A 12,500-nucleotide genomic window follows, 5' to 3' on the forward strand; every position below is an offset into this window, starting at 1 on the left:
CTTCTTAGACCTTTCCTAATATAGATAAAATCGTCTAAACATGCACAAAACTCGCAGTAAAAATGCATTCCAGGACTGAAGATGTTAAATGTGACTGCCTCATCATATCTACGCATCACAAATCACACACTAAAGTTGATCAAAAATTTACTTCTTGACGCTAAAATATCTACAGCCTTTCGTTGTTTCAGTGTAGTTTTCCTTCCGCTTTGAGTAGTTGACGAGTAAGAGGAGGAAGTAATGACTGCATGAGCGAGATGACCTACTACTGTTACTCCACTCACTCCTCACACAACGGAACATGAGGGCAGGCCAAAGAGCACCAGATCTAGACACCTTTGTAATATTGTGAGCACCTGCAACTTCACTAACATTTAACTGTGAGAATACCGCACACACACACACACACACACACACACACACACACACACACACACACACACACAAAGACACGCAATTAGGACCATAAATCTCCTCCTTTACGGCACTGTATTGCTCCCAAGACAACCCAGGGTATTCAGAATCTCCTTATGTATTATCAAAGTCACCCTTGAAAAATATGTTTCCTTAAGATAATTCTCCTCGTTTTCCTTTTCATCATTCTTCTCCTCTCTTTAACTCTTTCCCCTCTCCTCCTCCTCCTCTTCCTCCTCTTCTTCTTCTTCTTCTTCCTCATCCTCTTTCTCTTTCTTATTTTCATTCCTTCCTTCGTTATTCCAAAGTTTTGCGCTTATATTTTTCATTCGTTCGTTACATTCATCGCTTAACGAATTGTGAAAAGGAAATATATAATGAAGAAATAACATCCGTGAAGCAGAAAAATGGGAAAGTAACGGAGAGAGAGAGAGAGAGAGAGAGAGAGAGAGAGAGAGAGAGAGAGAGAGAGAGAGGATAAAAACCAAGTAAAAAAAACAGGGAGACATAAAACCAGGCAGTGACATGAAGACAAACAAACTCTACCTCACGTTCAGCATGTAAACGACCTTATCTCAAAACCTCGAGAGAGAGAGAGAGAGAGAGAGAGAGAGAGAGAGAGAGAGAGAGAGAGAGAGAGAGAGAGAGAGAGAGAGAGAGAGAGAGAGAGAGAGAGAGAGAGAGAGAGAGAGAGAGACATGGAGGAAAAACGGAATAATATAAGGCACAGATGGAGGGAATGTAGGAAAAATAAGAAAAAAAAAGAAGAAAAAAAGAAGAACAACAAGAAGCAAAAAAAAGAAGAGGAAGAAAAAAAGAAGTGATAGGAGAAAGAAAAGGAGTGAAGGAGAAGGGGTAGAGAAAAGCTGAGAGAGGTCGACAGGGTTTGGCAAGGAGGCAGCACTGGAAGTCATGATTCTGAGGTAACACGAGGCAGCAGAGGATATGAGATCACGAAGGAGTGAGAGAGAGAGGCAGGAACAGCAGGTGAAAGGAAGATAGGAGAAGGAGAGGAGCTGGGGGACACGTGAGATGGGTAAGGTACAAAGAGATAGAAGGGTGATAAAGGGAAGGGAAGGGAAGGAAGGAAGGTAACAGGAAGGTACGCATGAGGTACGGTAAGGAAAGGTAAGGGGGCGAGAGAATGACGGGGCAGAGGTGAGAGAGAGAGAGAGAGAGAGAGAGAGAGAGAGAGAGAGAGAGAGAGAGAGAGAGAGAGAGAGAGAGAGAGAGAGAGAGAATATATATGACAAGAACAAACCCGTACCCACCCACCCACACACACACACACACACACACACACACACACACACACACACACACACACACACACACACACACACACACACACCAACACAAATCACTGACAAACACAAATAACACAGACGCCACAGTTTACACACAAGCCGGCCTGGTGCGTCTTGACTCCCACTAAGTACTTCAAGTGTCTCTGAACCAAGTAAGTACAAGCCCTGGGACCAGCAAGAGGCAGGCGTCAGTTCCCGGGTCCTGTGAATGCCTGCACGTGTTGCCTCTCTGTTTTCCTTTGGTGAGTGTTGTGAATTACGTAACGGATGGGGATGCTGGGGGACACTCTCTCTCTCTCTCTCTCTCTCTCTCTCTCTCTCTCTCTCTCTCTCTCTCTTGCCCAAATCACCTCAAATATATCGCCTTTCCTTAATTAACTTATCGACAGGTAAGTTTCACCTCGCTAGTTTCTGATTCCCACGCAGGTAAAAGGAGGGAAGGAGAAAAAGATGAGCAGTCTTCACATTATTGAACGTTAATGTAAGCTGGTCTCTCTCTCTCTCTCTCTCTCTCTCTCTCTCTCTCTCTCTCTCTGAAGGGAGTGAAACTGAGGAAACTGTGAAGGTGAATGATTTTTGGTTTTCTCTCTCTTGTCGTGACGTGACGAGGAAACTAAATGATTCATTCTGTTTTGTTTTATAATTACGAGAATGGATTCATTTCCTGAGTGAAGAGAGAGAGAGAGAGAGAAAGAGAGAGAGAGAGAGAGAGAGAGAGAGAGAGAGAGAGAGAGAGAGAGAGAGAGAGAGAGAGAGAGAGAGAGAGAGAGAGAGAGAAACACACACACACACACACACACACACACACACACACACACACACACACACACACACACACACACACACACACACACAGCTCCGGAAACAGAACATTAAAAATAATGAAAAGGGAAAAACGAAGAATTTTGAGAGCAACAGCTGAGGTCCCGAGGCAGGCAATTAGGCAAGCAGGAGGAGGAGGAGGAGGAGGAGGAGGAGGAGGAGGAGGAGGAGGAGGAGGAGGAGGAGGAGGAGGAGGAGAAAGAGTGGTGGTGAAGGAAGAGGACAAAAGGTGGAAGGTGGAAGAACTCTAATGAAAATAAAGAGAGTCAGTCTGATGAAAAGAGAGAAAAAAAAAAAAAAGAAAGACATGAAAGTAAGCAACAATAACAACAACAACAACAACAACAACAACAACAACAACAACAACAACGAAAAGCAAAGGAAAATTCAATAGAGAGAGAGAGAGAGAGAGAGAGAGAGAGAGAGAGAGAGAGAGAGAGAGAGAGAGAGAGAGAGAGAGAGAGACAAAAGACGATTGCAAAACCAAGAAACCAGGAAATGATCGATTAATACACACAAAAAACACAAAAAGCAAAAAACAAAAGCAAAACAAAACAAAACTGGAGGACAAGACACAGTTAGCAGGTCATGCAGAGAGAGAGAGAGAGAGAGAGAGAGAGAGAGAGAGAGAGAGAGAGAGAGAGAGAGAGAGAGAGACAAAGGCCACCCCGGGAACATTTTTCGCTTTCTAGTTAACGCTGAAAGCAGAACCAACAGCGCCTTGAGTGGCAGAAAGGTGTGTGTGTGTGTGTGTGTGTGTGTGTGTGTGTGTGTGTGTGTGTGTGTGTGTGTGTGTGTGTGTGTGTGTGTGTGTGTGGTTGTGTGTGCGTGTGTTGTGTTTCTCCAGCGTGATGCGAGGTTTCTGAGGGACAATTTCTCTTACGATAATTGTAATAGAGAGAATAATGCCAATAGTAGTAGTAGTAGTAGTAGTAGTAGTAGTAGTAGTAGTAGTAGTAGTAGTAGTACAATTGTAGTAGTAGTAGTAGTAGTAGTAGATGGAAGATGGCAGAAAACACATGCCAAATCAGTTGCAGTGGTATCACTGTCGTCTGTAGCAGTCACAGTAGTAGTTGGCAGTAGAAGCAGTAGTTGTTGGTTGGAGTGGAGCCTTATTTCTTAACCTAACGTTTATTTTCCTCTCGTGGCTGAGGAATGGCAAAGGAGGAAAGAGGAAACGGAAACGAAACACAGGAGGAAACCAGACCAGAAGCAGGTGAACTCTCAAGGGAAAACGGAAATACCAACAACAAGAACAACAACAACAATAAAGATAATGGCAATAATAATAAGTGATAACAATAACAATCTCGTGTACACTGCCATTCATTCCTGCGTTAGAGAAGGAAACAAGGAAGGAAGGAAGGAAGGAGAGGGAGAAAAAGATAGAAATACGTACAAACATACACTAAACTGCCACAAAACAGACACACACACTATCAATAACAATTCCTTTTAAACCTTCCCTGTCAACAAATGTTTCCTTAATAAAATACAAAGGAACAAGAAACACAGATAAATACGAACAAAAAAAAAAATAAGGAGAAATACACACAAAAGTGGGAAGTAGAGAAAAGGAAGAATACAAAAATAAGGAAAAGAAAATACAGATTAAGAGGAAAGAAGAAAAAGAACAAATACAAGGATTACAGTTAGGCCTATGTCAAAGGCGTCTGCTGAGCCTATGGAGAGGTATCTGGTCTTCTACTTGAAGGAGGAGGAGGAGGAGGAGGAAGAGGAAGATGAAGAAGAAGAAAAAGGTGGAGTAGGAAGAGGAGGAGGAGGAGGAGGAGGAGGAGGAGGAGGAGGAGGAGGAGGAGGAGGAGGAGGAGGAGGAGGAGGAGGAGGTATAGGAAGATCTGCAAAAAAATGTAACTTTGATGAGGAAGGATGGGAAAAAACGAGAACGAAGAGGGAGAAAGAGGAAGAAGGAGAATAACAAGGTTTTTATAAAGACTTCAAGAATCTACAGCAGGAATGAGTCGGGGAGGAGATACAGAGGGAGAGGGGGAGGTGAAGGGAGGAAAGAGGGGGAAGGGGAGAGTAACGTCACGCTAGGCCGAACTAAAGAACACCCTCTCCCTCCTCCTCCTTCTCTTCCTCCTCCTCGTCCACCTCTTTCCTCCTTCTCCCTCCGTCTCAAGGTCTTGGTTCCGTCTCACTTCTCTGTGTCCAACTCACTTCAGTCGCCTCTCTCCCTGCAAAGGTGTGTGTTTGTACGTACAGGGAGGGAGGGAGGGAGGGAGGGAGGGAGGAGGGAGGAGGGAGGGAGAGAGAGAGATAGGAAGGGAGAGTGTTAGAGAGAGGGAGGGATAAGTGAGATTACAGCGGATGGGAGGGAAACAAGGAGAAAATCAGGACAACCATGCAGGACAAATTGACGGGTTGAGAGAGAAGAAAGGAAAAAGAGGAAGGGGGGAGATGGAGAACTAGGGTACATTAAAGAGAGGAGAGAAAAAAAAATCATCATTGCTAGGATCATTATGACCACCACCACCACCACCACCACCACCACCACCACCATCACCACTGCCGTCTCTTTCTGTATGTGTATCTCTACTCTACCTTTAGTGAGAATGAAGTCCGTTGCTTTGCTCCTCCAGTTCCTTGGCAGCGTGTAAAACTTCCTCTTCTGGCTCCTCTTCTTCTTGCCTGCCTCCGCACTCTCCTCCCCGTCCTGCTCCTCCTCCTCCAGCAACAGGCGGGAGTTGAGGCCAAGAGTAGACACCTTCGATACCTTTTCCACCTTAGCCACGCTCTCCACACCGATCCCGCCGTCTTCCACCCTCTCCACCTCCACCACTGTGCCTAGAGGAGTGCTGGAGGTCGAGGGGATGCAGGGAGACACAGTGGAGGAGGAGGGAGAGGAGAAAGAGGAGGAGAGCGAGGTGGGTGAGGAGGTGATGCTGCTCTTAGTGGCATCAAAGACCTCGGATATTTGACGGAGAGTGACCACGTGTTTCTCTGAGGGCGTCGTGATTCTCAGGGTGTTGCTGCGACCTGGTGGGGAGGCGGTGGTGCTGCTGGTGCCTGCCTTACTGCCTGCTGCGTCGCCAGTGAGTTTGTCCTTGCCCTGGGGTGGGCGGTGGGGGTGCGGGTGTTTGCAGGCACCATTCACGCCCCCGTCCTTCCGCACCTCCTGCACGTGGTCGTCTGTGGGCTGGGGCTCCACCCGCTCACCCTCGTGCTGCGTCCACAGAAGGACCATGACGCCGGAGACTCAGAGCAGAGACCTCTATGTGCCCACCAGTTACCGCCCACGCACCCGACACACGCGAGACACCACCACACCAACACACACCAACACAAGTACACACACACACGCGACCCAGTCCAGCTTCCGTCCCGATCTCCTTCACGGGGCACTGGGGTGGGGCGGGGCGCGGGGCAGTTTAGCGGGCGCCCTCTTGTTGCTCTTTGACCCGGGCAAGTGCGACAGAGGGGGCGGGGCTGCACCTTCGCTGGCGCCGCCGTGAACCTGTCGACCTGTGGGAGTAGTTAAGAATGTCGCGGCGTTAGCGGAAGCACCACACTATTTTTTTTTCCACCTCCTGTTTACTCTTTATCTTTTCGCGTCTCTTCACATGGCGGAGTCTAAACGAGCGGCCGAATGTTACCGTGGACTTCACGTTACTTCCTCTGCGACCTGGCCACGCATTCACTCACTCATTACTCTTTGTCTGTCTGTCTACGATACGTGTATGTTAGTGTATGAGAAGGCAGGTTTGGTTATGTTAGGTAAGTTAATTGTGTTTCTAGGATGCCTGACTCACGGTAAACACAATCAAGCAATCGCACACAAACACATACACACACACACACACACACACACACACACACACACACACACACACACACACACACACACAGACCTTCGAGTGGCTAAAAATAAATCTACCGGTACTGATAGCAAAAATGTTTCCTCCTCCTTGAATACTGGCTCAACTCAAAACTTGTTACTCTCTGAGCTCGCTTGAAGACAAAGAGGCGTGTTGAACTTTGTGTCTTATAAGCAAGCGTCCGTTACTGCATATTTACACTTTAGGGAACTAGATTAGCAACAATGCTGGTCTATATGAAGAGATGTTAAGAAGAATAATCCTGACTCCATCGTTATACATTTTTAAGATCGCAAAAAAAAAAAATAAATAAAAATAAATAAATAGTACCTGGTTGAGGAGAAACAGTTGCCAAGAGAAAAAAAATAGAAAACAGGGAATAAAGTGGCGTGAGAAAGTGTGAGAAAGAGAAAGATAGAATGAATATATGTAAGAAGACGAGGAGAAACAGGAAGAAGAAAAAGAAGAAAAAAAAAGATGTGTGAAAGACGAGGAAAAGATGAAGACGAAGAGGAAAATAATTAAGACAAATTGGAAATAAGGAAAAGAAGACGAAGAAGGAGACGAAAAAGAAACAGCAGCAGAAAAGAAAGCCACAAGGAAAGAGGAAGAGGAGAAAAAGAAAGAGAAGGAGAAGGAGGAGGAGGAGGAGGAGGAGGAGGAGGAGGAGGAGGAGGAGGAGGAGGAGGAGGAGGAGGAGGAGGAAGAAGAGGAGAAGGAAAAGAAAGACGGGAAGAAGATAAGGGTAATGATGAGAACGTCTGAGGCCATTAAAGGGTGAAGGCCAGCGAGGAAAACCATTCTCTCTCTCTCTCTCTCTCTCTCTCTCTCTCTCTCTCTCTCTCTCATCCAATTAAAACTGATGTAATCTAGACCATGAATCGAATAATAATGATGGTAAAGATAATAATAATAATAATAATAATAATAATAATAATAATAATAATAATAATAATAATAATAATGAGAAAAGTAATTAAAGATGAAAAGAAAAAAAGCTGATAGAGGTCACTACTTAATTAACAAAAAGAACAATAAGATAAAACAAAATTGAAAATGAATAATGAAGAGATGAAGCAATGAAGGAAGAAAAGAACAACGTGAAGGAAGGAGAAGGACGATAAAAAAAAAGTGGAAGAAAGACAAGTGAAGAAAGAGAAAGACAAAGACAGAGAGAGTAAAAAAAAGTGAATTAAAGAAGTAAAAATGTTTGCAGTAAAGGAAAGAGAAGGTTAAGAAAGGTTAAGAAGAGAGAGAGAGAGAGAGAGAGAGAGAGAGAGAGAGAGAGAGAGAGAGAGAGAGAGAGAGAGAGAGAGAGAGAGAGAGAGAGAGAGAGAGAGAGAGAGAGAGAGAGAGAGAGAGAGAGAGAGAGAGAGAGAGAGAGAGAGAGAGAGAGAGAGAGAGAGAGAGAGAGAGAAGGAAAGCGAATCCAATGAAAAAAAATGTAATTGAAAAAGAAAACCATGAAAAAAAAGAGAAAACAGAGAGAAAATCTACGTGAGCATAACTTTATAACGAAAAAAAGAAAGAAAAGAAGAAAGTTTGGCAAAAAAGAAAAAAAAACTACACAAAGAGGTCTCACTCACTCACACACACACACACACACACACACACACACACACACACACACACACACACACACACACACACACACACACACACACACACACACACACAAAATGAGTCGAAAGTAAGTCAATTTTCACCATTAAGAGTAACTTCCTCGACTTTCCGGTGCCAGAGAGAGAGAGAGAGAGAGAGAGAGAGAGAGAGAGAGAGAGAGAGAGAGAGAGATTCAGACAAGGTGGAAATACAAACTTATATAAATAAATACAAAAAATAAATAAATAAATAAAAAGATGTCAACTCATTAAACATTGCAAAGGTGAAGAAAAAACCATGAAGAGAAGATAAATGAATGTACCAAATGATAAATGATGCGAGATGTCACACAAACATAAACACAAATAGCACAACAAGACAAACAGACTAATTAAACTCGTGCTGCTAATCGCTTACATACATGGGCAAGGGCAAACCACACACACACACACACACACACACACACACACACACACACACACACACACACACACACACACACACACACACACACACACACACACACACACACATATATACAGATGCAGACATAGTGAACAAATGACAACAGACATACAAACAGACACACAGACTTCTAGACAGACATATAGTGCACTTGACCACAGTAAATTCTCAAATATATATAAACAAACAGACAAATATATTAAGACACACAGGCGTACAGATAGACACACAGAAATACAATATTTAGATAGACAGGTACAGAAACACGATAAACACTCAGACACATAAAAGAAAGACTTAGACAAAATAAGATAGAGAGACAGGCAGACAGACACACAAACATACAGAAACACAAACACAGAAACACAAAAGGGGACACACACACACAACACACACACACACACACACACACACACACACACACACACACACACACACACACACACACACACACACACACAAGAGCACAGACTGAAAATACACAAAATAAAAATAAAAAAACTCACAGACAAAAACAAACACTGACAGACACACAGACAAACACAAACACACACACACACACACACACACACACACACACACACACACACACACACACACACACACACACACCTGGCGACAGTGCAGGCGGCGGTGCAGGTGTGGGCTGTGTGGCGTCCCTGGTGGTGTGCTGAAGCTGAGCGCGGCGCCAGCAACCCCCCAAGAGGAACGCCACACAGTTGCCAGACACCAAAGAGCTGGAAACCTCTGCTGACCATGAGGAAACAGCGACGGGAGGAGGAGGAGGAGGAGGAGGAGGAGGAAGGGAAACACAAAGAAAGACCAAACAGAGGAGTATTTGATGATGAGAAGTGAAGAAAGAAGACACTGTGATGAAAGAGGAAAGAATGAAAGAAGTGGAGCAGAAGACAGTGTGGAGAAGAAGGGAAAGAATGGTGAATGGAAGGAAAGTGATGGAAATTAATAGGTAATAAAGATGTACTGTGTCTTTACAAGGATGTGGAAAAAAGAAAATAGCAAAAAAAAAAAAAAACATGAAGGACTACTGGGAAAATAGCGAGATAAAAAGACAAGAAAAGATGTAGGAGAAGAAATTAAAGAAAAAAAAGGGTATACAGATAAAATTAAGAGAAAATAAAAAAAAGAAAAAAACGCTACATTGTCCTTCATATAACAAGTTTCCCACCAATAAAAAAACAAGATCTGAGAAGTAAAGACAAGAAAACCGGAACTGATTACAAAAAAGAAGAATAACAAGATCGAGCTCACAGATTGGAAGTGTTGCGGGACCCGGCGCCTCGAGACAAAGTGTTGAAACCAGTTACAAAGAATAGGACGGAAAGGTGAGGTGAACCAGCGAGCCAGTGTGATAAAAATTGCAGGTAAGAAGCGACACGTGCGTGAGGTGGACGTCATCTGAAGGCCGTGTTAGTGGATGCCCGGATTCTCTCACGGGTTTCAGATCATTCCGTCCTTGTCTCTCTCTCTCTCTCTCTCTCTCTCTCTCTCTCTCTGAGTCATCACCGAAATGCATGTTTTTTTTGTATATTTCTTGTAACTTTTCATTCGTATCAAGGCTCAGACATGAACGACCACACACACACACACACACACACACACACACACACACACACACACACACACACACAGAAACACACACATACACACAAGCACGCACACACACACATTTTTTGCATATCATTTCCGCAATGTCTTCATGTGATACTACTACTACTACTACTACTACTATCATGGACATTAAAACTAACACCATTAAGGGAAAAAATCACACCTGGAAAAATCACAACCTTCTCCAAACAAATGTTGATAAGAAAAATAAGAGAAAATAAAATACATTGAATAAAAAAAACAGGTGGAAAACAAAGAAACGAAAAAAAAGAAAAGAAAAAAAAAAACTCCAGCAGTATCAAAATATGTCCGAAACAAATCAACACTAAACAAACTAAAGCCACCACCACGAACACCACCACCACCATCACCAACAACAATAACATCAACTTGCAAATCCCGTTTTTGTTATCTGTTGACCACTTTTTCTCCGATTTTTCCCTGATTACCACAATAGGGGAGGAAGAGGAGAGAGAGAGAGAGAGAGAGAGAGAGAGAGAGAGAGAGAGAGAGAGAGAGAGAGAGAGAGAGAGAGAGATGGATGGAGGATAGAGAGAGAGATGGAGGCACAGGGACGGAGGAGATTCGCTAATTCTTAAAGGCGGCAAGACTAACGACGAGGGAAGTGGTCTGGAATGCTGCCAAACCCGCCACAAACAACCCAGTTCGTATTCTCGCTTGTGGCTTTGGCTTAATGAGTGTGATTACCTCAAATATCTGCCAGTATGTGAGTAAGTGAGTGAGTGAGTGAGTGAATGAGTGAGGGAGAGAGAGGGAGGAAGTGAGAGGAAGGAAAGAGAAGGGAGGTAATTGGGAGATGGGTGAACTGGACAGGAAACGAGTGAGTGGAGTGAGTGAGTGAGAGTAAGAGAGAGAGAGAGAGAGAGAGAGAGAGAGAGAGAGAGAGAGAGAGAGAGAGAGAGAGAGAGAGAGAGAGAGAGAGAGAGAGAGAGAGAGAGAGAGAGAGAGAGAGAGAGAAAATATCAATACAAGGAAGCCAAGGAATCGGATGAAAAAAATAACAACCCCACGATGTAAATAAACAGAAAAAAAAAATGAGACAACATCGTAAACTGAAATGACGCGGCAATAAATAAAGGAAATGAAATAAGAAAATAAATACATTGGGAGTGAGTAAAGGTAAAAAAGTAAACACAATAAAGGAAGTCAATAAAAAGAGTAAGAAAGGAGGAAAGAAAGGAGGAAATGGTATCAGAGCCAGGAAAAACAAAAAAAGACATAAGAATCAGACCATCATTTTTGTAACTTTTAAAAAATATTTGTAGGATAATTCTTTTTTATTTAAGAAGGAAGCCGGCCAAGGACAAAAAAAATAAATGAATAAATAAATAAAATAGATAAATAAAAGGCCCATTTGATAGCCAATTGATTGCTACTGTTCAATGTTTGGGGATTAATCAATGATGATGATGATGATGATGATAATGGTGGTGATTTATGATGATGTCTTTCCTTATTGATGTTGTGTTGTTTTGATCTCATTACTGTTAAAGAGAGGACGTTTCAGTTGAGTGAGTTTAAAGCAAGATTGCAAAACTGGTTCCGATCTTCAGGAAATGGCTACAATCTATTAGAAACCCAGACAATGACTAAACAAACGGGGTCATAAGGCACTAAACTCGATATACTGAAACTAAAGCCTTGACTCGTATCTCTGGATGGACTGAAAGAAAGCACGCAACACAGAATGAACCAAAAACTGAAAGACAAAACAGTGATTGAAATTTTGGTGCCTCATCAACGTGGTCATAAGGCGCTGGAACGCATCTTTATCACGAATATTTGGGTGTGATTAGACGATTTTATTTACATCAGGGAGGGTCTATAGAGGTCAGAAGATTAATAGCCAGAGTCTACACTATTTTAATCCCCATATAAGTTTTTGAAGCTGTATAAAATTACCAAATAGTAAGCAGAATGAATATAAAAACGTGTCGAAGCACTGAAGGGGTTGAAACGTAAATGTGCTGCTATTATCATTTAGCAAAGCATTGACCAGTACTGCAAATGAGTCGTATTAGTGCTCATTAACCCCCTTCAGTACTGGAACACATTTTTATCACGAATTTTTGGATGTGGTTAGACGATTTTATCTACATCTGCGATTAATGGCCAGAATCTACACTATTTCAATCCCCACATGAGTTTCTGAAGCTGTATAAAATCACCAAATAGTACGTAGAATGAATATGAAAACGCGTTATGGTACTGAAGGGGATAAGGGAGTCAAGGAGATAAACACGCTTTATTGCCTTGTGTGCAGCGAGTGAGGGCACGCTAGAAAGTTGGAAAAAGGAGGTTGGGTACTCTTATGGACGAGAATGACAGGTACTACTGGTGATAAATGAACTGACGCGTGTGACTTGTAGGCCCATTGACCTTTGACAAACTGCAATTAAAC

General features: G+C 43.1%; 1 protein-coding gene across 23 annotated transcripts in view; it reads right to left on the reverse strand.

The window, feature by feature from the left end:
* Positions 1 to 12,500, reverse strand: part of LOC123499994 (actin-binding LIM protein 3-like) — a 222,757-nt gene that overhangs the window by 166,052 nt on the left and 44,205 nt on the right. For 19 of the 23 annotated variants that reach the window (XR_006673143.1, XR_006673142.1, XM_045248568.1 and 16 more), the window contains exon 2: positions 5,109 to 6,029. The exons of 3 other annotated variants lie outside the window; for them this stretch is intronic. Coding sequence is in view for 18 of the 20 variants with exons in the window: in XM_045248568.1 (XP_045104503.1) it covers positions 5,109 to 5,751 (643 nt within the window). In the remaining 2 variants the exon portion in view is untranslated. Of the gene's footprint in view, positions 1 to 5,108; positions 6,030 to 9,061; positions 9,147 to 12,500 lie in introns of those variants that run through there. One more of the 23 variants, XM_045248560.1, reaches the window with a different exon arrangement.

The sequence above is a fragment of the Portunus trituberculatus genome, chromosome 50 (genome assembly GCF_017591435.1).
Source record: "Portunus trituberculatus isolate SZX2019 chromosome 50, ASM1759143v1, whole genome shotgun sequence".
In the NCBI taxonomy this organism is placed as follows: Eukaryota; Metazoa; Arthropoda; class Malacostraca; order Decapoda; family Portunidae; genus Portunus; species Portunus trituberculatus.